Here is a 23,287-nt window from a genome sequence, read left to right as displayed (position 1 = left end):
GGCCTAAACCTTGACCTCTTTAATGAGGAGAGTGAAGAGTCCTTTTATAGAATAAGGGCTCATCACTTATTAAATATTTGCCCCTTCATTTATTACATAATTACATTTGAGTCCCCCGAGTATTTATACGAGGTCTAAATACGGAAACCCTAAATATGGTACAAACGTAAGGTTTAACCAAATTTCCTGGAATGTTTAAGCAGGTTCTTGACCTCAATGTGGACCTAAGTGCTGCAGAAGAATGAATAGCAAAGCTGCATGTGGTGCTTGTAGTGATATTTGTGCTTTGTTCCAAGTACACTGAGCTGCTTAAGTTACCTTACCTGTGATGGTGGTAATCCTCATACCGTGGAGTATTATATGAGTTATCACTCATTTTTAATCATAGCCTTGATATGTTATATATTGTCATTTAAATGTACTTCCAAGTTTCAAATGAAAACTATATGTCTGGATTTCGAACATGCCCTTGTGTTGGTTCAATGTATTTTCAGGATGCGAGTATGTGTGGAAGCATGTAAACAAAATGATAACTTGTCAGAGAACTATTTCTTCCAAGTTAATGATGTGTGAGGTGGATTCGGTTCTAATCTTCAACTTTAAACCAAAGGTGAATAATTAAGAAAAACATCCTGAAACTTGTCGATTGTTGGGAGAACACTTTGTTATATTCATGTTTGGAACAATGCTACTCTTGAATCATGTATGTTTCTTTTGTTGGCAAGAAAATTTGGTTTTTGTATTTTTATTGAGTCTCACTCTTATCCAATATTATTAATTTTAATAATATCTTTAATAAAAAAAAAGCAATTAAAATAGAACAATAATATAGTCCTAGTCTGAGCAAACTCAAACGGGTGATAGTACTGTTTTCATTATCCTACTGCTTAGTCCGATACTGCACCAAACGCTTCACTAAGCTAGTCCAGCTTAGTCTAGTCTAAGCCAGTTCAGTTTAGTCCTTGCATCTAATCTAGTCCAAGACAGTCCGGTGCAACAAACGCATCCTTAATTTCTTGATGCACCTTTTAGGCTTTAACCATCGGTTACACAGCTGCAACTACCAACACATTCGAATGAGCTCTTACCAGCATTAGGATCTTCAGGTTCAACCTTGGAGATGACACATTTCCAGCCTTCACCACACTCGCAGTAGGCTTCGTTTGCACCAATTTTCTCTACCTCCTCGTTCATCGTCATGGCCTCCTTCATCACTGTCCCATCTTCATAGCTGTCAAAAGATCAAATTAGGCATTATCAGTCTATATGCATCATCGTGACCATTGATACACGTATCTACGGACACTACTAGCCTCTTGTTACATATGCCACGGTTATCCACCAGGCCAGGAAGATTCACAAAAGCATTTCAGCCTCCTTCTGGTCACAAGTCTGGCTTCCACACCAACAAAGGGTTTCGAACCCAAGACCTTCAGTTTTTAATTTGAAGGAAGCCTCGCAATCCACCATTTACTACTGGACCACCAGCTCGTGGTTATACAACCTTCATAACTAGAACTATTCATTCTAGAACTATTATGTAAATATTATATATATATATATATAATTATTCGATTTGGAGACCGTTTTATTATTTATAAAATTAAACAAATTGATGGTTCATTAAATAGATGTTACTTGTCATCATAACCGTCAATTAATTCAACACATAAAAATGACTAAACAATCTTCAAATTGAATGAAAAAAAGAACGTAAAAATCGGACTATAACGTTGGTATATTGAAATGATATCACGTTGCCATTTCTAAACAACTTAGATTAGTTTATCCCTATGCTGATTGACATACATAACACAGGTGCAGTTTCCAGCACAGCTGAAGAAGGCCTTGCCGGCATCAGGTCCCTCAGTCCTAGTGATGACACACTTCCATCCTTCGCCGCACCGGCAAAATGCTTTGCTGATGCCGGATCCGAAGTTGCCTCCCGCTGCGACAGACCTGCACAAATTGGAGGCAGCTAATTATGGGCCTGCGAAACCTTTGAAATATAATTCTGGCATGCAAACATTTGCATAATCTTCGTCTCGTAATATAAATATATAACAAATTAGCTCAGTGAGAATAAAACCTGACAGATTGCTCGCCAGAGCTCTGAGTCTCCATTGTCCGAAATTTGTTGAGAGATGGAAATTTTCAGAAAAATCATTCATCTTGTAAAGAAAACAGTTTTTGACAAGGATGTTATTGTCCATACACTACGAAATTGTCATGTTGTAATAATTGAGTGCCAAAATCTGTGGCCCAAAATTTATGAAATTTTATCCGAAGAGAAGATTGTTCCCAACAAGCAATTTATGAAAAAAATTCTTAGGAAGAGACCTTGGTGTATGAACTTAATCATATGGTACAGCCGAACTCGTCTCAAATTATAAGAAGAAGCGACATATATGATGATGCCCTCAATGCAAAATTTAGGATGCATGCCATGTTGGAAATTTTATATAATCATATAAAAATTCTAGTTATTCTCTAGACAATATTGATGCATGAAGAAAATCTCATTTTCATTGAGTTTTATCACAAATGTTTTTTGAAATTGACCCACCACATTAAGATTGGTTCTTGAAATTGAAAATCAATCAATGTAGTCCTTGAAATGAGTTTCCCAAACCAATGTGATTCTTCCGTCACAATTATGTCAAAATTTCTGTTATGTCATGGATTATTTGTAATAAAACCATTTCTTATTCGATCTAAAACGGTACACCTAAAGGCCTCAAGCGTTATTGTATAGAATTATCAAAGTGAAATGATTTAAGCAACATTTTTTCACTTATGTACACTCCTCTTTTCATCTAGCCATTGTAGTGAAAAAAAAAATCAAAGATGAATCAAAAGCTACAACTAAGAAAAGTGTGAATAAAGTAGAAAATGGTGTGTTGAAATCACTTCCCTTATCAAAATACGAAAAATATATTTAGGAATTCAAGACTTGAGACCTTTTTCAAAATGCCAATATTTGGAAATGCATAACAGATTTATCAAAAGAATATAGAGCATTGTGAATTGGATTAGCATTTCATCCCTTTCAACAAAACAGAAAGTTTTCGAGAGAGACAGATCCGTCCGACTACGCATAAGCTGTATCCAGAGAGTTTCAATATAAAATTGAAAGAAATGCATATAATGGAGTGGTTGACACCTAAAACCAACAAGGAAAACTAAAATAATAAGAAGGGGATGGTAGAAGCATATAAAAATCGGAGTAGGTTCTCTCATCTTCCATCCTCTCATATTTAAACGGTTACGATTATGCCACGTTTACATCTTGTTTTGAATTTTTTATATAGAGAATAAGACAAAAGGAAAAGTGTGAGAGGAGGTGATAGAAATGGATGATAATAGGAGGAGATAAAATTTTACTCACATGTTCTTCGTGTCTTGCCAATATAAATATAATAAGATTTAGTGTACTAGTAATGGAGAAATAACACATAAGGCCATCTCCAACCGAAGGGTCCAAAGGGCTCTGGAATCTGGGAGGGCCCCACGGAATTGGAGAAGGCTAGAGGGTTGGCTGCATGCATTGGCCAGCGTGAATCTGGGAGGGCCCCACATGAATCTGCACAACCCAAGAACCCAGAACCTCCCTCATTGGGCTTTTCCAGAAAACCACAGTTTCTTCTCTCTCTATTTCTCTCTGTAGAAAACTCTCATATTTCTCTCTCTACATTTCTGGAAACACTACAGACTACACCAAGAAGTTTGGGTCTTTATAGATATCAGAGAAGGAGGAGGACACTCCATCTAAAGAGATATAAAAGCTCCATTCGAGAGTCGGGACTTCACGAAATCTTCCGAGGTCGTATCTCTCCATCTCTCTTCCCTCTTGCTTTATTCTTTGAGAATGATCTGTCTTAGATCTGAAACTTTGATTCAACGGTCCGATCCAGTTTCAAAATTTCCCAGCACTTTTCCATTCACTCCAGTTTCTCAACGTCTCCGACAATGCATTGGCCAGAAGAATCCCAGAAATTCTCACTCCTCTAAAAACTCACCAAGCTCACACAAATCTCCTGCTCCTTCACTCTCTCTTTCTTTCTTTCTCTAAACAGCAGTGCAATTGGGTTCGCCATGGCTGGAAGAAAGAGGAAGCTGAAATCGTTAGCTGAAACAATCACAAATAGTAACAGAAAAGCAAGTAAGACGAAAAAGGAGAAACTGGAGCTGCAGACTTGCTCTGACCTTCCTACCGAACTTTTGGAACTCATTGTGTCTACTTTCACTCTGCGAGATATTTGCGTATTTGTTGTGTTGATGCACAAAATCAGAGGGTCTTGGAACAACGTAAATCCGACCGTGAATCTGCAAGAATGTAAATAACACAAGATGTATCGTGGTTCAACCCAAGGTTTGGGCTACATCCTCACTGATTGTATTTCTCTGAGAGTATTTGTGAGGGAGAAAGTGTGAGAGGGGTGAGAAGGCTTAAGAAATGGCATCCTCTAATTGTGAGGGTGATGAGTCCTTTTATAGAATAAGGGTTCTTCACTTATTACATATTTGCCCATTCCTTTATTACATAATTACATTTAAGTCCCCCGAGTATTTGTACAAGATCTAAATACGGAGGTCTTAAGTATGGTATAAACAGTAGTCCCCTAAATCTTCAGTCAAAAGAGTCTTTTGGCTGGAGACTTGAAATTCAGCCCATGTGTGGGCCGAAATAACTAGATGTCGTCTAGAGCTAAATACTCGATATGAGGCGGCGCTCTATGTGAAATGAGGCTCAAATAGATGTAGAACATGTTGCGAGGCTGCTCGGCTTGTGGCTTATGTTGCCTTAGTTAGCTCGGCTTGTGGCGTTTGAAGGTGAGGGAGTCCCTTTTATAGAATAAGGGCTCACTCCTCAATCCATAAATGATGGGCTAGAGTTGATGCTTGCGGTGATGCGGTTGCTCAGTAGGCGGTGATGCTCTTTAATGATGGTGAGGGAGTCCATTTTATAGAATAAGGGCTCGCTCCTCAATACATGAATAATGGGCTAGGGTTGATGCTCTCTAATGCTGGTGAGGGAGTCCCTTTTATAGAATAAGGGCTCACTCCTTAATATATGAATGATGGGCTAGAGTCCCCCAAGTATTTTTCATGAGGCCTAGTTGAGGCCCAATATATGGTACATAGTGTAGTCCCCCAAGTCTTCAGTCAATAAAGTATGTTGGCTGGAGACTTCAAATTGAATCCATGTATGGGCTGAAGTGGCGGTTGTTCGAATGCGGTATTTGTATACCCTGCACTGAAGCTTTATAGGTAAAGCTTTGCAAGTGAAGCTTTGAAGCTGGAGTTCTGTAAATGAAGATTTTGAAGCTAGAGCTTTGTAAATGAAGCTTTTGAAGCTAGAGCTTTGTAAATGAAGCTTTTGAAGCTAGAACTCTGTAAATGAAGCTTTTGAAGCTAGAGCTTTGTAAATGAAGCTTTTGAAGTTGGAGCTCTGTAAATGAAGCTTTTGAAGCTAGAGCTTTTGTAAATGAAGCTTTTGAAGCTGATTAACATGAGTGATGCTCATGAATGATTATGTTGATTGATATGAGTGATGCTCATGGATGTTGACATGAGTGATGCACATGAATGTTGACATGAGTGATGCTTATGAATATTTATGTATGATTGATATGAGTAATGCTCATGAATGTTTATGTATGATTGACATGAGTAATGCTCATGTATAATTTGGAAGTACTGGACGTACTCTTGATCACCTGGTTGGTGGTAATAGCAGCAGGTTGCCGAATAATTTTGCAGTACTGGGCGTACTTTTGATCACCTGGTTGGTGGTAATAGCGGCAGGTTGCCGAATAATTGTGGAGTACTGGGCGTACTTTTGATCACCTAGTTGGTAGTAATAGCGACAGGTTGTCGAATAATTGTGGAGTACTGGGCGTACTTTTGATCACCTGGTTGGAGCTATTTTGGGCTTATGGGCCTTCGCCCTCTACAAAACATTCCAGCCCATTTATTTTGGGCTTTGCCCCTTTTTTTTTTTTAGTATTATTACCCTCTGATGTGGTTTATACAGATGTCTCCGAGAGATAAGAAAAATAAATTACATCATACATCTGTCAAAAAAGTAAATTACATCATTCTGGTGGGGTGTTTATTCCTTACTTTTGCTTTCTGCTTTTGCTTTCTCTTTTGCCTTTTCTTTTCACTTTAACATCATGGTGTCATCTGTGAAGAGTGGGAACATGCATGATGAAAGTTGGTAGGCATCTTCTATGTTGTCATTGTGCCAAGTTGATTCCCTTAATCAACTTGGAGCTTGGGCTGTTGTGCATTAGTGGGTAGCTATGCTTTCTGTTTTTTTCTTTTTGCTTTCGCTTTTGTTTCTGTTTCTTGCATCTTCTTTTCTGTTTTTGCTTTTGATCTTTTCTTTTTCTGCTTTGTTTCTCTTCTTCGACCTCCACGCGCTGCAAATCGTCACCAGTTTCTTCTCCGACCTCAACAAACTTGGGCACGGAGGCTTTGGCCCCATTTACAAGGTATGTACAGACTTGTAAATAGCTGGCTCGATCAGGGCTGACATTATCATTTTGTGAGAGTGATACCTTTTGGCAGCTCTCATATTTCTCTTGTGAGGTTATCGGGGACGACAGAAGAAGATCTTGTCGCTGCTACACATGCCGTGGAGGCAGGAACTTATGTATAAAATCCGTGAAATTAAGATGAAAGTGCTCTTTATCGCCTGACCATGCTCGTCTCTGCTGTTGAGCAGCTCTAAGTAATGGCTTATGACACCATAACCTCACCATCGACAGGATTAACCACAAACTGCACATTGGAACCACCACATTCCACTCCAATCTCCCTTATGATAGCAATGGAATAGTCCCTGAGCCGCTGATACTCCTTATCCATCAAAGTCTGAGCCGGGGCCACAGTGATAGTATCCCTTGTATGAACCCCCATTGGGTCAATATTCTCAATGAAACATATAATCACTACATTGTCAGCCAAGTCCCTAATCACCTTAAGCTCATACTCCTTCCATCCCAACAACGACTTCTCAACCAAAACCTGAGATGTCACACTAGCTGCAATCACTGCCTTACAAATGTCCTCAAATTTTTCTTTGTTATAAGCAGTGCCACCTCCGGTTCCTCCCAAAGTAAATGCCGGCCTGATAATCAATGGAAACTCCCTAATCTCATTCACAATTTTGATACATTCCTCTAAAGTAGTCGCAATCCCAGATGGCGACGTCTTGATACCTATGTTCTTCATGGCCTGCTTGAACAAGTCCATGTCTTCTGCTTTCTTGATGGCATCCAACTTTGCTCCGATCAATTCGACCCCATATTTGGCCAAAGTCCCGCTCTTGGCCAGTGCCACGGCCAAATTCAGCGCCGTCTGGCCTCTCATTGTCAGCAACAGAGCGTCAGGCTGCTCATTCTCGAGCACCTGCTCAACTAGCTCGGAAGTCATGGGCGTAATGTAAGTCTTGTCGGCCAAGTTCGGGTCGATCATGATCGTGGCCGGGTTGGAATTAATCAAAACAACCTCGTATCCGTCCTCCTTCAGCGCCTTGCACGCCTGAGTCCCCGAGTAATCGAACTCGCAAGCTTGCCCAATCACAATCGGCCCGGCTCCGAGAATCATGATCTTCTTAATGTCCATCCTCTTCCCTAGCTTCGGTGCCGTCTCTTCCTTAGCCGCAGTAGCTCCGCCATTATCTGAGTCGCACCGGACCGAGTTGACTCGGTGACTAGTATGGTTAGGGAAAGTGGCGAACTGCGACTGAAATGATCGGAGGTGGAGAGCGGAGGAGAATGAGCTTCGCGCTCCGAGTTTCTTGAAGTAAAGAACGAAGCGGAAGCTGTTTGATTTCAACGAATAGGGCTTGGAGTTGCCGAAAATTGAGAGTTTCGGGGAGAGAGCCTCGCTGTGGTTCAGGCACAACGGTCCATTTCTGTTGTCGAAAATGGAGACTTTTGTACGAATTCCTCATCGACGACGGCGGAAATGTCGAGCAGTGGGTTGCCCCCCAACAGAATTCCATCGGACACCATCACAGCGAGAGAGAGAGCTAAAGCTTAAGAAACAATAGCAATTATAAAGATGGGGAAATTAGATTAGATCTTTAGATATTGGTAATGGGAAGGAAACCAAACGTGTATGCTTCCAAGTGGCTATGATTTTGGTGTTGTAGTGGTGTAATAGTATGATGGTGACATGTGTAGTAGTTAGATTCACGATGCTGCAGTGTTGTTGGGTTTTTCTGGATTTTGCAGATTCACGGTGGAGGTATGAAAATTTGAGAGAGAACCGACATAGTTTTTTATGTCGTGTCCCACAGACGGCGCCAAATGTTGATGCATAAAATCGGATGGTCTTGGAACAACGTAAATTCGACCGTGAATCTGCAAGAATGTAAATAACACAAGATGTATCGTGGTTCACCCCAAGGTTTGGGCTATGTCCACACTGATTGTATTTCTCTGAGAGTATTTGTGAAGGAGAGAGTGTGAGAGGGGTGAGAAGGCTTAAGAAATGGTCTCCCCCAATTGTGAGGGTGATGAGTCATTTTATAAAATAAGGGCTCCTCACTTATTACATATTTGTCATTTCCTTTATTACATAATTACATTTAAGTCCACCAAGTATTTGTACGAGATCTAAATACGGATGCCCTAAGTATGGTATAAACATGTTGTATGCAAGAGATGGCACTCAACTGTCATTTCCGTGCGGGTGGTCAACCAATCACCACTGCTTATGTACTTTCCCAGATTTGGTGACCTTTATGAAATCTATGATCCATCACAATGCAAAATCTACTCCTTGGAGTTACCTAAGCTGACTGGGTCTAGGATTTGCTACACTAATGGTGGATTTGCGAACTGGTGGATTTGCCCATCTCTGCTACAAGTGCGGAACCAGTGGGCGAATCAGCTGCTGTCTCTGATCTCTTCCTTACAGGCTTTACCAGAACCAGCCATTGGAATTTCACCAACCCTTACCCACCCCCTGCTGCTCTCTCTCTCGCCCGATTTTGATTCTCTGAGGGAAAACAACATCGCTTTGCAGTTACCCGAGCTCAGGAAGTTGCTTCAGGTGCTAAGAGAAAACAGGCACACTGAAGGTGACATAGGCAGTTGTGGGCCTGGCAATGTCTTCCTGGTTGGTGTCCAATGATGTATTGGAATTGGTTGCCTCTGGTGCTAGACTTTTATATGTGGGTAAGACTACCGAGTACCATAGTAGAACCTAGAAGAAGAAGACGACGAAGGTGATAAGACAGTTCGTCATCAGAAATTCAAAAGAATAAGACGAAGGTGATGAGAATTTCCCAAAAGTGAAATTCCGACTGTGGAGTTGAATCTTCAAGTGAACTGCTGCAATAAATCACAGTTTTCAAATTGCCGAGACTGCAGAGTTGCAGGCGAAACAAAGCAATTGGTATCGAATAGCATTCGGAGAATTTGAGTCAAAGCTTGGGTTTTTGATTTTTTGTTTCCTCTCGTCTTCTGAAAGCGAATGTGCCTTCGAACTTTGAAAGCTCCCCGCCAATCTGTGAAGTTGAAGCAGTCGAAAGAACTTGAAAACGGAAGCAGAAATCACTGAAGTTCCTTTAAAATTACGAATTTTTCCAGGAAAATAATATCTAAGCCGGCGGCCTGTGCGGATATGGAGCTTCCTCAGCCCCGGCTGTTCGGAACAGAAGGAAGAAAATCGACGCATGATTTTCTATCACTCTACAGTCATTCAACTGCCTAGCAAGATCCAAGATCACTTGCTCAAGGTTTCTTCAAGGGATCAGAGAGAAGAACCAATGGCAGCCATAAGGTTACATCTCATTTACATTTGGCGGGCATGCAGTGGCGCTTGAAGTCCAGGCCACAATTCCATCGACTCTCGAGAAGTCGTCGAGAATTCCCATGTGGAAAGGTGCCCTGGGAGCCTACTTTATCAACGTAATTTGCTATTTCCCGGTGGCCCTGATCGGGTACTGGGCTTTTGGTCAAGATGTCGATGATAACGTGCTCATGAATCTTGAGAAACTTTCATGATACAGCCCACTACTCGATCAGTCTCAGAGATCATTGCAAACCATCAGACAGCTCAACCACTCCCATAAAAGAAAAAGAATGTATGGAGAAAAGCAGAAAGAAAAGTAAAAGATAAGCTTCCTATTATGATGATTCATTTTGTTTGCCAGGTGAAGAGATAGAGAAAGTGCAGTGGAAAGCAAAAGCAAAGCAGAAAAAGCAAAAGCAAAGCAGAAAAACAAAAGCAAAAAGCAAAAGGAAAAAAAAAACAAACATAATTGCGGTGGTGATGGCATTATGGGCGTGACCCATTGAGCAGATGGTCGGATTTATTTTTGAATGATGTAATTTATTTCTCTTATCTTTCGGAGACATCTGTATAATCCCATCAGAGGATAAAAAAAAAAGAAAAAAAAAAGGCAAGCCCAAAATAATGGGCTGAAATGTTATGTGGAGGGCGAATACCCATATGCCCAAAAGAGCCAGGCCCTCTATTATCACTAACCAGGTGATCAAAAGTACGTCCAGTACTACAAAAAATTATTCGGTAGCCTACCGTTATTATCACCAATCAGGTAATCAAAAGTACGTCCAGTACTCCAAATTTATTCGGCACTCTGCCGCTATTATCACCAACCAGGTGATCAAAAGTACGCCCAGTACTCCAAAATTATTCGGTATCCTGCCGTTATTATCACCCACTAGGTGATTAAAAGTACGTCCAATACTTCAAAATTATACATGAGCATCACTTATGTTAATCATACATAAACATTCATGAGCATCACTCATGACAATCATACATAAACATTCATGACCATCATTCATGTACTCATGACAATCATACATAAACATTCATGACCATCATTCATGTCAACATTCATGAGCATCACTCATGTCAACATTCATGAGCATCACTCATGTCAACATCCATGAGCATCGCTCATGTCAATCAACATAAATATTCATAAGCATGACTCATGTCAATCAGTTTCGAAAGCTTCATTTACAGAGCTCCATCTTCGAGAGCTCCAGCTTCAAAAGCTTCATTTACAGAGCTTCATCTTCAAAAGCTTCACTTGCAAAGCTTCACCTGCAAAGCTTCAGTGCAGGGTATACAAATACCGCCTCCGAATAACCGCCACTTCGGCCCATACATGGATTCAATTTGAAGTCTCCAGCCAACAGACTCTATTGACCGAAGACTTGGGGGACTACATTATGTACCATATATTGGGCCTCAACTGGGCCTCATGAAAAATACTTGGGGGACTTAGCCCATTATTTATGTATTGAGAAGGGAGCCATTATTCTATACAAGGGACTCCCTCACTTTCATTAGAGATCACCCATTATTCATGTACTGAGGAGCGAGCCCTTATTTTATAAAAGGGACTCCCTCACCATCATTAGAAAGCATCGCCACCTACTGAGCAACCGCCTCGTCGCGAGCATCAACTCTAGCCCATCATTTATGTATTAAGGAGCGAGCCCGTATTCTATAAAAGGGATTCCCTCACCTTCAACACCACAAGTCGAGCCAACCAAGGCAACATAAGCCATAAGCAAAGCAGCCTCGCAACATGTGCTACTTCTAGTTGAGCATCATTTTACATTAAGCACCGCCTCATATCGGGTATTCAGTTCTAGACGACATCTAGTTACTTCGGCCCACACATGGACTGAATTTCAAGTCTCCAGCCAAAAGTCTCTCTTGACTGAAGACTTGGGGGACTACTGTTTATACCATACTTAGGGCCTCCATATTTAGATCTCATATAAATACTTGGGGGACTCAAATGTAATTATGTAATAAATGAAGGGGCAAATGTGTAATAAGTGAGGAGCCCTTATTCTATAAAAGGACTTCTCACTCTTCTCATTGGGAGAGGCCAATTCTTAGGCCTGAGATCCCCAGAGCCTCACTCTTACATACAGGCTCTCTTTTTCCCTCACAAACAAAGAAATACAATATCAGTGTGGACGTACCCCAAACATTGGGGTGAACCACGATACATCTTATGTTATTTACTTTCTTGCAGATTCACGGTCGGATTTACATTGTTCCAAGACCCTCCGGTTTTATGCATCAACAGAGTTGATCATTGCTTTTATACCTACCCAGCTGGTGGAAGAAGTATCTCAGACAAAAGCAATGCCTATGAATTGCTCGAAAGTGCATATTTTTGGAATTCCTCAATCCACGAAGCCTTGCGCGATTTCATTGTTGTGAGTTGTGAGAGAGAATATGATTGTCACATCACGATTCTCTCACCCGAGGTCGAATCTTCCAAGTTCCAAGTTGGAAAAGAGAAAAATTAAAATTCAAGAACAATAAACTAACAGAAAGAACTTACAAAAGAGGAAACAATCAAATTACCTCAACAATAATCCATGATTATTCCATGAGTCCTGAGTCTATAGGTTATGAAGGGGGGAAGTTTTTATTTGGGCCCATCTTCCTACTCCTCACCTTCCTTCCTCTCACCGAATCTCACACCCATTCCTTCTTACCGATAGCAACCCTACCCTCTGTGAGATAGAAGAAGAAGTCGAGAACGACGAAAGCATATTTTTTTTTTATAGAGAGAGAACTAGAATTGCACAGCGAACCCTTGTTCAGGAGAAGTTGTGGAATTCTTCAAGCTCTCTCTTTCTCTCTCCATCCCTCCCTGCAAGCTGAAGGCTCTCTCTAACCCATCCCCTTACCAAATCCCACCACACACAGCCGTCGATCCCACAAATGCAACCCGATGTAATAGTCAGCCCAACACGTGTATAGCAGGGCACCCAATTCCTACGGACAAAATTACCCTCCTATCTTTTCATAATTAGACTCCAACATAGCCCCAAATCAGATGGCTTTCTTGCAAATAAGGTGAAATCAAGGGGCATTTTCTTGATTGTAGCCATGAACAAGCCAATTCCCTTCCAACTTTAGAATAGACAATTTCACTTTAATCTCAAACTTTTTTTGTCCTCAAATTATGGCTTAAGATTATGCTAGTTTTTGGGGCGATAAAAAATAATTTCAGATCAAATTGACCAATTCTTTGCATTAATGCTTACACTCCTAGGCCTTTTTTTTTGTTCTTATCTTTTTTTTGTTGTAACATTCATTAAGTACAAAAAAAGTTACACGACAATCCAAAGAAAAGTAAAATAACCTAAAATATAATTGGAGAATTCAAATGCACAAAAGCCAGCCCAATAAGCAAATAAACAAAAATTAAAACCTTAATCTCTATCTTCCAAATGCAGAGAGTTGTCACGAACGTCATTCCAGTAGCCACCAAAGTAACAACATTGGATAAATGACTTGAGTGGTTAATTTGACAAAATAAACAACCAGATTTCATCATTGAAAACTCTTTGACTGAGAAATAGTCACATGGTCCAAATCCCTTTCACCAATTCCTGCAAATATATACAACAATAGTAACACATGGATAAAAGGTGAGGCTAATGGGGTATGTAAACTACTCTTACTTTGGCCGAAGCTGCATAACACTTGGCCTCAAGGGGATTCTGGAAGGCCGGTCGAGGGAGGGGAAGTGAGCAAGGGAGATGGATTTGGCATCCATTTTTTTTTTTTGGAGCTCGCAGATCAGAGGACATGATGGGGTGGCAATGGATTATGAGGAAGTGATGTAGAAGGAAAATATGGGGGGAGATGGAGGTTTGTGTTTGCAAAGGCACGCCTAGAAGAGAGGAAGGGTGGAAAAAGACCGATGAACGCTGAGGAAGGGGCATGAATCCCAAATTTGAGACAAGTTGAGAGGAAATATTGAGACCAAAGCTCAAAGAAAACCGAAACAAAGCTCAAAAGAAAATTGAAATAAGAGAAAAATGGAAGAAGAGAAGGGAAGAGGAGAAAAAGGGTGGGCTGGGGTCGGCGACTAGAGTTTCTTATCTCTGTTCGTGTTTTCATGGAGAGATAGTTGAGAGCTTTTCTCATACAAATTATTTATATTCAAATTCGGCAAACATGGGAAGAAAAAAGTTGGTTCTGGTCTAGTAGATGAGTTATCAAGAATTCAAGATGTACTACAAAATATGGTCAATTGCTTTTGTATCAACTTTTGTGATGACAGTCGTTGTTTGACATTAATAACCAAATTATCAAAGTTAGGATCGGCTTGGGATGAAATAAATTAGAAGGACAAAATGAAAGCGCCTAAAGAATTTAGGGAGCAAATATGAAATTTACCCTAAATTAAAACAAAGTAAAGATGGTCCCACCTTTTTCTTTAAACACTGTCTTGCATTTAGCCAAGAGTCGAAGACGTCACACACTTGAGAGCATTTTTGTGCACCAATATAAATTATATTGTATGTTAAATACCTTATTTATTTTTATTAGATGGCTTTAAATTTTGAAATTTATGTAGTGAATGAATACAAATTTTAAAATTTAGGGGGTGTATTCAATTGGGATTTTAAGGAATTTTAAGTCTTTTAATGAATCTAGAGGTATTCGATCATGATTTTAAGTGGTTCTCTGAAATTCTAGGAGTATTCAATTAGAATTTTAAAATAGTTTATTAAATTTTTTAGAAATCCAGGTATATTCAATTAAGATTTTAAAGAAGTTTATAATTCAAATAGAAATTGATTTTAAAGAATTTGAGAAAATTAAGGAATTAGAGGGAATTGAAGAGATTTCGTAGTATATTTTAAGCATCCACAAATCTCACTTCTTCTCATGAGATTTCGAGAGAATTGAATCAAAATTTTATATAGAATCTCTACAAATCAATTAAACTTCATAAAAATTCATGGATTTATAAATTCATTAAAATATCTCACATTCTGAATTGAATACATACACCCCTTTAAACTTATCTAACAATAATAAATAAAATGATAAAGATTAACACTGTTTAAAAATGGTGAGCAGAAATACGCTCCACAGTTTCCTCGCCGCGGAGCTTTCGAGCGATTATTACATGTCTCGAACCGGCCTCTCGCCTCGAAGTGCGACAGCCTGTTTGTTTGTTGTTTGCCACGGACGCCCCTCCTCATTTTACAGTAAAACCCCCGAACGTCCGTCCTCGCCGCCCTTCCCACACCGTAACTAACGACCTCTTCAAGGACAGAGCCGTAATTCTCACTCCAAACGGACCTAACCTACTCTCCCTCCCCAACAAACCACCTCCCCGGAACCGACCCTCACCCTTTCCCCTCTCTGCTTCGTTTCGAATTAGCGACAGAGATCTGCGATCACTCGAACGCGCAATTTCAAATCCCTAACCCTAATTTCTGATTCCCCTTCTCGATCTCTCCGACTCGATTCGATTCGGATCGAGAGCAGCTGAAACGACGCCGCCGTGATGGGCGATTTCAACCTCGCGCTCGTCATCGTCGCTATTATCCTCTGCATCATCGTCTTCGTCTTCAATGTCTACCTGCTCGTCAATTACCAGCACCCCGACGACAAGAACCAGGCCTACTTCCCCAAATTCGTCGTCGTTTTGGGGCTCTCCGTCGCCGCTATTTCAATACTCATGCTGCCGGCCGACGTGGCCAACCGCCAGGCGTGTCGCCACGCGATTTATAATGGCGCGTGCAATCTCACTCTTCCGATGAAGGATCTGTGGCTCGCAATCTATATCCTTGACGCCGTGCTCGTGTTCTTCATCATCCCCTTCGCTATGTTCTACTACGAAGGAGACCAGGACAAGTAGGTACTTCTAGGGTTTTTTGTCAAAGTTATCATTTTTCTTTAATGCGGGTTAGATGTTTGTGTGTGAATAGCTTGACATTGTTGATTTGTGAATTGGGTTTATGTTTTTGTGTTCAGGAGTGTTGGAAAACGGATTGGAAGCGCGTTGTTGTGGGTTGCGGTGACCGCCGTTGTCTGCGCTCTCGTGCTCGGAATCTTATACGGTTAGTTCCCTTCACTTGTTATTTTCGTCTGAACGTTTTATCTTTGCATTGAAAGAATTGTTCTTTTTTCGACAACTGTGCTTTACGAATTTGAGCATTTGTTTGGTTACATTTTGATTTTTGTTGTACATATTTTGTTAGAACACTCTGATTGTGTATCATATGTTTACTCTTTGATTGTTTATCAGGGTTAGTTGGGAAGGTGGATTTTACTGTTAGGCACCTCTCTTCTTCCACAACTTCCTTTCCCAGTTCATTTCAATTTTCTAGCAGTAATGAATGCATAAATGGCGCAAAGGCGGTATGAGCTTGTCACATGTGTTTTTTGATTGGGCTATTATTGAATCAACTCTGTCCTCTTACTCATATTGGGTTTCTTTCTGTCCTGCTTCTCTTGTCCTTACAGTGCTCTGCATATCTTGCAAGCGATACGTCAGAGAAAACATGGACAATGCGTACTACCTTTCCAGAATATGTCGTTGCACTTGCTACCATTGTTGGATCCGTGCTTTTTACTGTAAGTTCATTACCAGAAATCTTCACATATTCGTGTTGTTATTGAATATGCATGTGATAACCGGGGAGTCTTTACCCATTATTAGATAAATGAATGTAAATGATGTAAAGAGATCAGCTTCTTTTGTTTTAATCTTGAGAACTATTGTGTTGGATAACTTGGCTATGGTCCAGGGGAGCAACATGCCCCCCCCAGGAGTTGATTAGACTGCCTCTTTTCTTTTGCAAGATACTACATATGGATATAGTATATACATATTATGTATGTCTCTGTGTGGAATATGTTAAATTTTTATGCATGTGTATAGTCAACAAAGATATTATACAGACATCTTATTTTCCTATCCTACTTTTATTTAGTATAAAATATAATTAATCTCCAATGTTCTATATCATCCAGATATTCGGTGGTGTTGGCATTGCCTGTCTACCGCTGGGACTCATATTTTCATTCATTCGGCGTCCAAAGGCTGTTATTACTCGGTCACAGTATATCAAGGTACTACTTTATTTTCTATCAAGTGTAAATGTTAAGATGATGAAGCTCGTTGTGATTGCTTATGGGGTAGTTTCTCTTGTTATAATCTAGGAAGCTACTGAACTGGGCAAGAAAGCAAAAGAGTTGAAGAAAGCAGCTGATGCGCTTCATCAAGAAGAAAGAGCTGGCTCTAAGGGTAGAAAATGGCGTAAAAATGTAAAGGCAGTAGAGAAGGTATAATTAAATTTTGCATGCAAAGTGAATTTTTATTTCACAGTTAGGCATTAGCGGTTTTTTTTTTCAGTTTTGTTTAACGACTTAACTATCTCATCAAAAGTTTTGCTTGCTTAACCTTGCAGGAGTTGCTTCAATTAGAAGAAGATGTAAAACTTTTAGAAGAGGTGTATCCTCAAGGAGAGAAAGTAAGGGGCATTCACATGTGACTTGTTGCACGTTCCATATATATAGCACTCTTTCTATTCTAATCTTCCTGCCTCATTTCAGGCTGAGACTACTTGGGCTATGACAGTTCTTGGGTACTTGGCAAAACTTGTGTTGGGAATCTTAGGGTGAGTGCTGATGTTGTCCATTTAATTATTGTAAAATCTATATGCTCAATGATTTAAATAGCACTTGCTTCCTGAGAAGATTGAGATGGGATGAATATTTTAGTGCAGAAAGTCTCAGAAAAGGAAGAGGAAAGATTATGTTTGTGGAAGAGAAATTTAAGCATTTGTTATAACTTATAAGTATAATATATGCATTTCACTACGATTTATTTTTGTTGGTGCTCACTGTAGGCAGTGATGTACCCATATAGCTTGATTATGCGGTAACATTTATATAGCATGGGCGGTTAGGAATGCTTTATTCTCTTTAAGGCTATGACGTGGTATCATTCATGATTTTTATCATAGCATATACTACCATAGCTCTTGTTTTCTTGTGTGTCACACTTTCTTTAATGACTGATGATTTATTCAGACTGAAACCTTGTGTTGTGCCTTTGTTTTTCAGATTGATTGTTTCAGTGGCTTGGATTGCTCATATTGTCATATATCTATTGATTAGCCCTCCGCTTTCTCCTTTCTTGAACGAAGTTTTCATCAAGCTGGATGATGTTTGGGGTACTTTCAGATTGCATTTTTGTTGTTGTACGTTTTATAGTTTCTTCTGAATGAATATGAGTTTGATCTGCTTATCTTCTTCATCAGGTCTTTTAGGCACTGTTGCGTTTGCATTCTTCTGCTTCTACCTTCTGCTTGCAGTCATTGCTGGGTCGATGATGCTTGGGCTGAAATTAGTTTTCATCACAATTCATCCGATGAAGTAATGATGTTTCTGCCCTACTTATTCAATAATGTTTGTTTACGCCTCTATTGTCTTATCACCAGAAGGCTTGGTTGCTCATAAATTTAATTTACTTGTTTCAGGTGGGGTGCTACTCTAATGAATTCATTTTTATTTAATGTGGGACTTATACTACTTAGCTCCATCAGGTTTGTATCTTTGTGGTCCTCATTTACATTTTAGATGAAGACTGCATGTTCATGGTTCTATAAATTTTTTAAGATTTCTAGAATTGCAATCGTAATTATTGTTGGTTTCCACTGTTTCAGTGTGATTCAGTTCTGCTCCACGGCATTTGCATACTATGCTCAAGCAACTGCAGCACAAGAAATATTTGGTCACACCTTGGAATCTCTTCGTGGAATTAGATATCTGTACAAGTGAGTTGTTCTCTTTGATAGGATTCATTCTAATTAAACATGCATGTATGTTCTACTGATATGGTTATACACTTTGGTATTTGCATTACAGGTACAATGTGTTCCAAATTGCATTTATTGTCCTGGCAGGACTGACGTTTGTGTACTATGCTGCTTTTGTACGTTTTCTAACTGTATATTCTTTTTTTTTTCTTCGGTTTATTAGTCTTTTCTACGGGCTTCCGAGAGTAAAGTATTTTCGGTTTAAAATTTCAGGGCTGGAGAAGAAAAAAACCTAGCGGCAGGTTCCAACTTTCCTCGTAATTTACGTTTTCTCTGGAACAGCATGCACTCACTTGTAGCTGTTGGAGTTCCCGGTTTTATATTCTCTTTTCGGAGTGGCTTTAACGTTCGGATGCGTATGCCTAGGTTTGATCTACTGTTGAAAGGTTTTGGAGGATTAGGCGAATATCATCTGAGTTTGTGTTGTGTTAGTGCAGGGGGAGTGGCAAGTTCAGTGTTCCGCTGCTGCCACCCCCGTTTGCTTTTCCCCCATTTGTATGTAATATTCCTTTATTTGACTTCTTGTGTTACAAATTGGTTTGATCTTGTAATCGTGTTGATCCTTTGCACCCGTGGAAACTGGATCTCTGGAACTGCCCTTGATGTAACATAACCGGTGGGAACAGATGATTGTATGAGTAACCGTTTCAGTTTCATATTTGTCCACTTTTCTGGTAGCAATTTCAGACACGACACTCAACATGAGCCAAAATGACATGTATTCATGGTTTTTAGTCGGTTTTGCAAATTCGTACGTAAATCATCTTTCAATCTATTTATTTTTTAAAAGTATTCAGGCTTTATGACAGACATGTTCTCAGGCACTTAATTTCCAGATAAAGAAAATAAAGTACAATGTTTAATTTGTAAGACAATTAGACACATCACATGTTCTGATTATCAAGAAATAGACCAGCCAGAGGTTTACACATAAATATTCTACTAAATATACATTTGTTACCCAATAAATCGTTAATTTGCTTCCAAATGCCAAAGTTTTTTGTAATGTTCAAGGAAAATATTTTGCGAAAATTATCTTTATTTTCACCTTTATCTCACTATGAAGTCTTGAAAATTAAGGTGAGACTTTCATCGAGATTCTTGAGTGTAGAATCCCATTTGACAATGTTTTGGGCTTCACTACTATAGTTTTCACTTATTTTTTTAGTTTTCGGCTCAAATATTCTACTAAACATACATTTGTTGCTAAATAAATTGTAAAACTGCTTCCGAAGTCCTTAAAAAAGTCCAGCTTAATGCCTGGGAAAAATATTTTGAGAAAATAAAAAATTTGCATTTTTGTCAAAAAACATGGGTGACGCAAAACGAGGCAAACTCAGCTCACATAGAATAAGGTGAATCATGACATGCAAAACAAGGCGGGCTCCACTCACATAAAATGGGGCAGGCTTCTAGCACACAAAACAAGTTAGCAAGATATGTCGCACAAATCGGGGCAAGCATTGCGCACGAAAAATGGGGTGGGCTTCTGGCATGCAAAATGATGCGGGCACCTCACATTCAGAACAAGGCGAACCCAGGCACACAAGATGAGGCGGGCTCTGCGCATGCAGAACGAGGTGAACTTTCGGGTGCTTAGAAAATGAGTCGGGCTCCATGCACAGAAAAATATATTTTGAAGAACATGAATATGATAGTTTGTGCTAGTGGTAAGAGAAATAAAAGAAAAATGTACAAAAATAATTCAAATTCTTGCAAGTGCTAGAAAGTCATGCGTGACTTTCTCACTGTGAAGTTTTAAATATTAAGATGAGACTTTCCGTAGAAATTCTTGAGTGTAGAACCACATTTGACAATGTTCTTGGCCTCACTACTATAGTTTTCACCTATTTTTTTAGTTTTTGGCTCAAATATTCTACTAAACATACATTTGTTACTCAATAAACTGTAAAACTATTTGAGCCGAGTTAGCCACTTTCAAGCCATATTCCGGCCAAACCACGACGAGTTAGCCGTCGAGAAAAGTACCATTCTCTTTGTCTCGTTGAGAAGTATGATTTTCATTTTTTGAATCACTCTATTTCGTTGAGTATTGAAGAAATTATGAACGTTCAAAATTTACCCAGTTTTTGGCGAGTTTTCCAGTTTTCCCGCGAACGAGTCACGTTCAGGCTATTTTCCGGACATCTCCAGCAACCATTGGGCTTCCAAATAGGTATAATCTTGTTCTACACTTTCATATCTTCATTTTGATATATTATGGGTCGAATTTGGTTAAGAAACGATTGAGTTACGAAGCTTTGAAAATTGCCCAAACTTCCGGCCAAGAGCTCCGGGACACTTAACAGAGTTTTTAATTGAATGACCAAAATAATGGATGGTGGACAATCTCAGGGACCATTTCTATTGATTTTCAATCTCAATGACCAAAATGATGTGTTATGCAAATCTCAATAACCATTTTGGCTAAAAAGTCGATTTATTTTTTTTACATTTTTCTTTTATTTCTCTTACCACTACCACAAACTATCATATTCATGTTCTTTAAAATATATTTTTTTCGTGCAAAATCTGTTATAATTCGTATTTAAACACTTGTAATCAACGATTTAAAACCTAAATTTAATGATATTTGAACCTTTTTTTCGTTAATTTTTCTTTTATCTAAATCTAAACTACATATTAATATAACCTTCTTTGTCAACCAAAAGAGGGTGAAAGACTATTGAACAAAATAAAATCTTGCTATTTTTTTGTTTAAGCCCCACGTAAAAATGATTTTAACATCTCTAATTTAAAAAAAAATAAAAAATATACACTACTTTAACGTCTCTATATTTTTCACTTATTTTTTTATTTTTTGGCTTAAATATTCAACTAAATATACACTTGTTGCTTAATAAATCGTAAATCGCTAGTTTCGTACCGATCTCCCCTTTTAAAATTTTTTTAGTCTTTTATTTATTTTTGCTAATGTTTCTCTTATTTCTCTTAACATAACAACAAACTATCATACTCATGTTCTTCAAAATATATTTGTGGATGCAAATTTCCGCCGTCTTTTCCTTTGACAAAAATGCATCTGCAAAATTTCCGCCGTCTTTTCCATGAAAAATCTATTACAATTCATATTTAAACACTTGAAATCAACAATTTAAAACCTATATTTCAAGATATTTGAATTTAATAGTGGTTACTCAAATAAAGTAATGTATGAAGAAACACTCAATGGAAAAAAAACAAAAAAAAGCAGAAAATAAAGAAATAAATTGGAATAGGGAATGAGCAGTACCACTGTCACATCCCGGCCCGGGGCGGACCACTTCCCGGGCCCACTCCACCACTGTAGCACGATATTATCTGCTTTGGGCTTACCATTCCCTCACGGTTTTGTTTTTGGGAACTCACGAGCAACTTCCCAGTGGGTCACCCATCCTGGGAGTGCTCTGGCCTCCTTCACGCTTAACTTCGGAGTTCCTACGGAACTCGAAGCCAGTGAGCTCCCAAAAGGCCTCGTGCTAGGTAGGGATAGGAATATACATTTAAGGATCACTCCACTGGGCGATGTGGGATGTTACAATCCACCCCCCTTAGGGGTCCGACGTCCTTATCGGCACACTTCCGGTCAAGGATTGGCTCTGATACCTCTGGTTGATTCATTATTCCACCTGTTATATTGATGCATCCATATTCTGTTATTGACATTTATAGCATGGCATATTTTCTGGTTTTTGATAAAGATTGATGATTTGAGATATACGAAGATTTATGTGCTATTATGTTATTTTCTGGGAAAGTATACAGGTTTTACAGCGAGGAGTTAGATATGTTTTTGATGAAATGTTTTCGAAAAGCTTTGTTTTACTGACCCACTCAATCTTGTTTTTTGCCCCTCCAGGTTCTAGTTAGCAGTTGGTGGTTGACGAGGACTTCTACGGCGTTCTGACAGACTACATAAATGTAGGACTCACCTTCGGGTGTTGTAATTTAGTTATGGTCCTACTTGACTGCACCTAGTGTTTATGCTCTGAATTTGTGTGTTTCACACTTAAACTTACTCTAGCATGTTAGTTGGATATTATTGCTAGTAGTTGGTTTTTATTCCTTCGTAATTCCTTTATCTTTTGCTTCCGCATCGCACTTTTGGTTATGTCACGCTCACGTGACGGCCAGCACGCCTTGATTCTAGGATCGGGGTGTGTCAACCACGCTACCGATCATCGCCTAGTCGTAATTAAATAATCGTTCAATCTATTTATTTACACATCCGCCTCACCATGAAGTTTTGAAAATTAAGGTAAAACTTTCCGTTGGGATTCTTGAGGGTAGAACCCCATTTGACAATGTTTGGAGCCTCACAACTATATTTGTCACTTATTTTTTTTAGTTTTCGGCTTAAATATTCTACTAAATAGAAATTTATTAATCAATAAATCGTAAATCTGTTTCTATATGCCTTATAAAGTTTTCCGTAATGTTCACAAAAAATATTTCGCAAAAATAAAAAATTTAAATTGTTGACCAAAAAAAGGTGGATTTTTAGTCGGTTTTGTAAATTCGTATATAAATCATCGTTCAATCTATTTATTTTCACATTCTCAATCTATTTATTTTCACCTTCGCCTTATTGTGAAGTTTTGAAAATTAAGGTAAGACATTATGTT

General features: G+C 39.1%; 3 protein-coding genes and 1 long non-coding RNA gene across 4 annotated transcripts; 1 reads left to right on the top strand and 3 right to left on the bottom strand.

The window, feature by feature from the left end:
• Window positions 1-734: 734 nt before the first annotated feature.
• LOC103452948 (uncharacterized) lies at window positions 735-2,460 on the bottom strand. Its single transcript, XM_008392471.4, has 3 exons — window positions 2,090-2,460; window positions 1,810-1,959; window positions 735-1,231 (listed from the first exon to the last, which is right to left on the bottom strand). Exons 1-3 carry the CDS (start codon window positions 2,122-2,124, stop codon window positions 1,036-1,038), a joined length of 381 nt encoding a protein of 126 aa, XP_008390693.2. The 5' UTR covers window positions 2,125-2,460; the 3' UTR covers window positions 735-1,035.
• Window positions 2,461-6,747: 4,287 nt separating this feature from the next.
• Window positions 6,748-8,027, bottom strand: LOC139189891 (carbamoyl phosphate synthase arginine-specific large chain, chloroplastic-like). The gene is made up of 2 exons (XM_070809153.1): window positions 7,948-8,027; window positions 6,748-7,834 (listed from the first exon to the last, which is right to left on the bottom strand). Exons 1-2 carry the CDS (start codon window positions 8,025-8,027, stop codon window positions 6,748-6,750), a joined length of 1,167 nt encoding a protein of 388 aa, XP_070665254.1.
• Window positions 8,028-11,798: 3,771 nt separating this feature from the next.
• On the bottom strand, window positions 11,799-12,698 carry LOC139190179 (uncharacterized). Its single transcript, XR_011574234.1, has 2 exons — window positions 12,388-12,698; window positions 11,799-12,294 (listed from the first exon to the last, which is right to left on the bottom strand). It is a non-coding gene; the product is annotated as an uncharacterized lncRNA (long non-coding RNA).
• A 2,174-nt stretch (window positions 12,699-14,872) lies between these two features.
• On the top strand, window positions 14,873-19,318 carry LOC103430799 (LIMR family protein At5g01460). The gene is made up of 14 exons (XM_008368939.4): window positions 14,873-15,690; window positions 15,811-15,896; window positions 16,085-16,197; window positions 16,303-16,413; window positions 16,813-16,911; window positions 17,002-17,124; window positions 17,250-17,312; window positions 17,395-17,459; window positions 17,908-18,017; window positions 18,105-18,219; window positions 18,324-18,389; window positions 18,510-18,620; window positions 18,712-18,778; window positions 18,876-19,318. The coding sequence occupies exons 1-14, from the start codon at window positions 15,341-15,343 to the stop codon at window positions 18,921-18,923; spliced, it is 1,527 nt and encodes a 508-aa protein (XP_008367161.1). The 5' UTR covers window positions 14,873-15,340; the 3' UTR covers window positions 18,924-19,318.
• The last annotated feature ends 3,969 nt before the right edge of the window (window positions 19,319-23,287 follow it).

Source organism: Malus domestica, chromosome 12 (genome assembly GCF_042453785.1).
Source record: "Malus domestica chromosome 12, GDT2T_hap1".
NCBI lineage: Eukaryota > Viridiplantae > Streptophyta > Magnoliopsida > Rosales > Rosaceae > Malus > Malus domestica.
This window is presented reverse-complemented; position numbering and strand designations above follow the sequence as displayed.

What these genes read in the sequence shown, in the direction of transcription:
- LOC103452948 (XM_008392471.4), bottom strand. Translation starts at nt 2,124, where the DNA reads ATGGAGACTCAGAGCTCTGGCGAGCAATCTGTCAG. An exon ending in TCTGGCGAGCAATCTGTCAG is followed by an intron (nt 1,960 to 2,089) that starts GTTTTATTCTCA and finishes CAATTTGTGCAG; the next exon opens with GTCTGTCGCAGCGGGAGGCA. An exon ending in GGAAACTGCACCTGTGTTAT is followed by an intron (nt 1,232 to 1,809) that starts GTATGTCAATCA and finishes ATCTTTTGACAG; the next exon opens with CTATGAAGATGGGACAGTGA.
- LOC139189891 (XM_070809153.1), bottom strand. Translation starts at nt 8,027, where the DNA reads ATGGTGTCCGATGGAATTCTGTTGGGGGGCAACCCACTGCTCGACATT. An exon ending in GATGAGGAATTCGTACAAAA is followed by an intron (nt 7,835 to 7,947) that starts GTCTCCATTTTC and finishes GAAATCAAACAG; the next exon opens with CTTCCGCTTCGTTCTTTACT.
- LOC103430799 (XM_008368939.4), top strand. Translation starts at nt 15,341, where the DNA reads ATGGGCGATTTCAACCTCGCGCTCGTCATCGTCGCTATTATCCTCTGC. An exon ending in CGTGCTCGGAATCTTATACG is followed by an intron (nt 15,897 to 16,084) that starts GTTAGTTCCCTT and finishes ATTGTTTATCAG; the next exon opens with GGTTAGTTGGGAAGGTGGAT. An exon ending in CTCGGTCACAGTATATCAAG is followed by an intron (nt 16,912 to 17,001) that starts GTACTACTTTAT and finishes GTTATAATCTAG; the next exon opens with GAAGCTACTGAACTGGGCAA.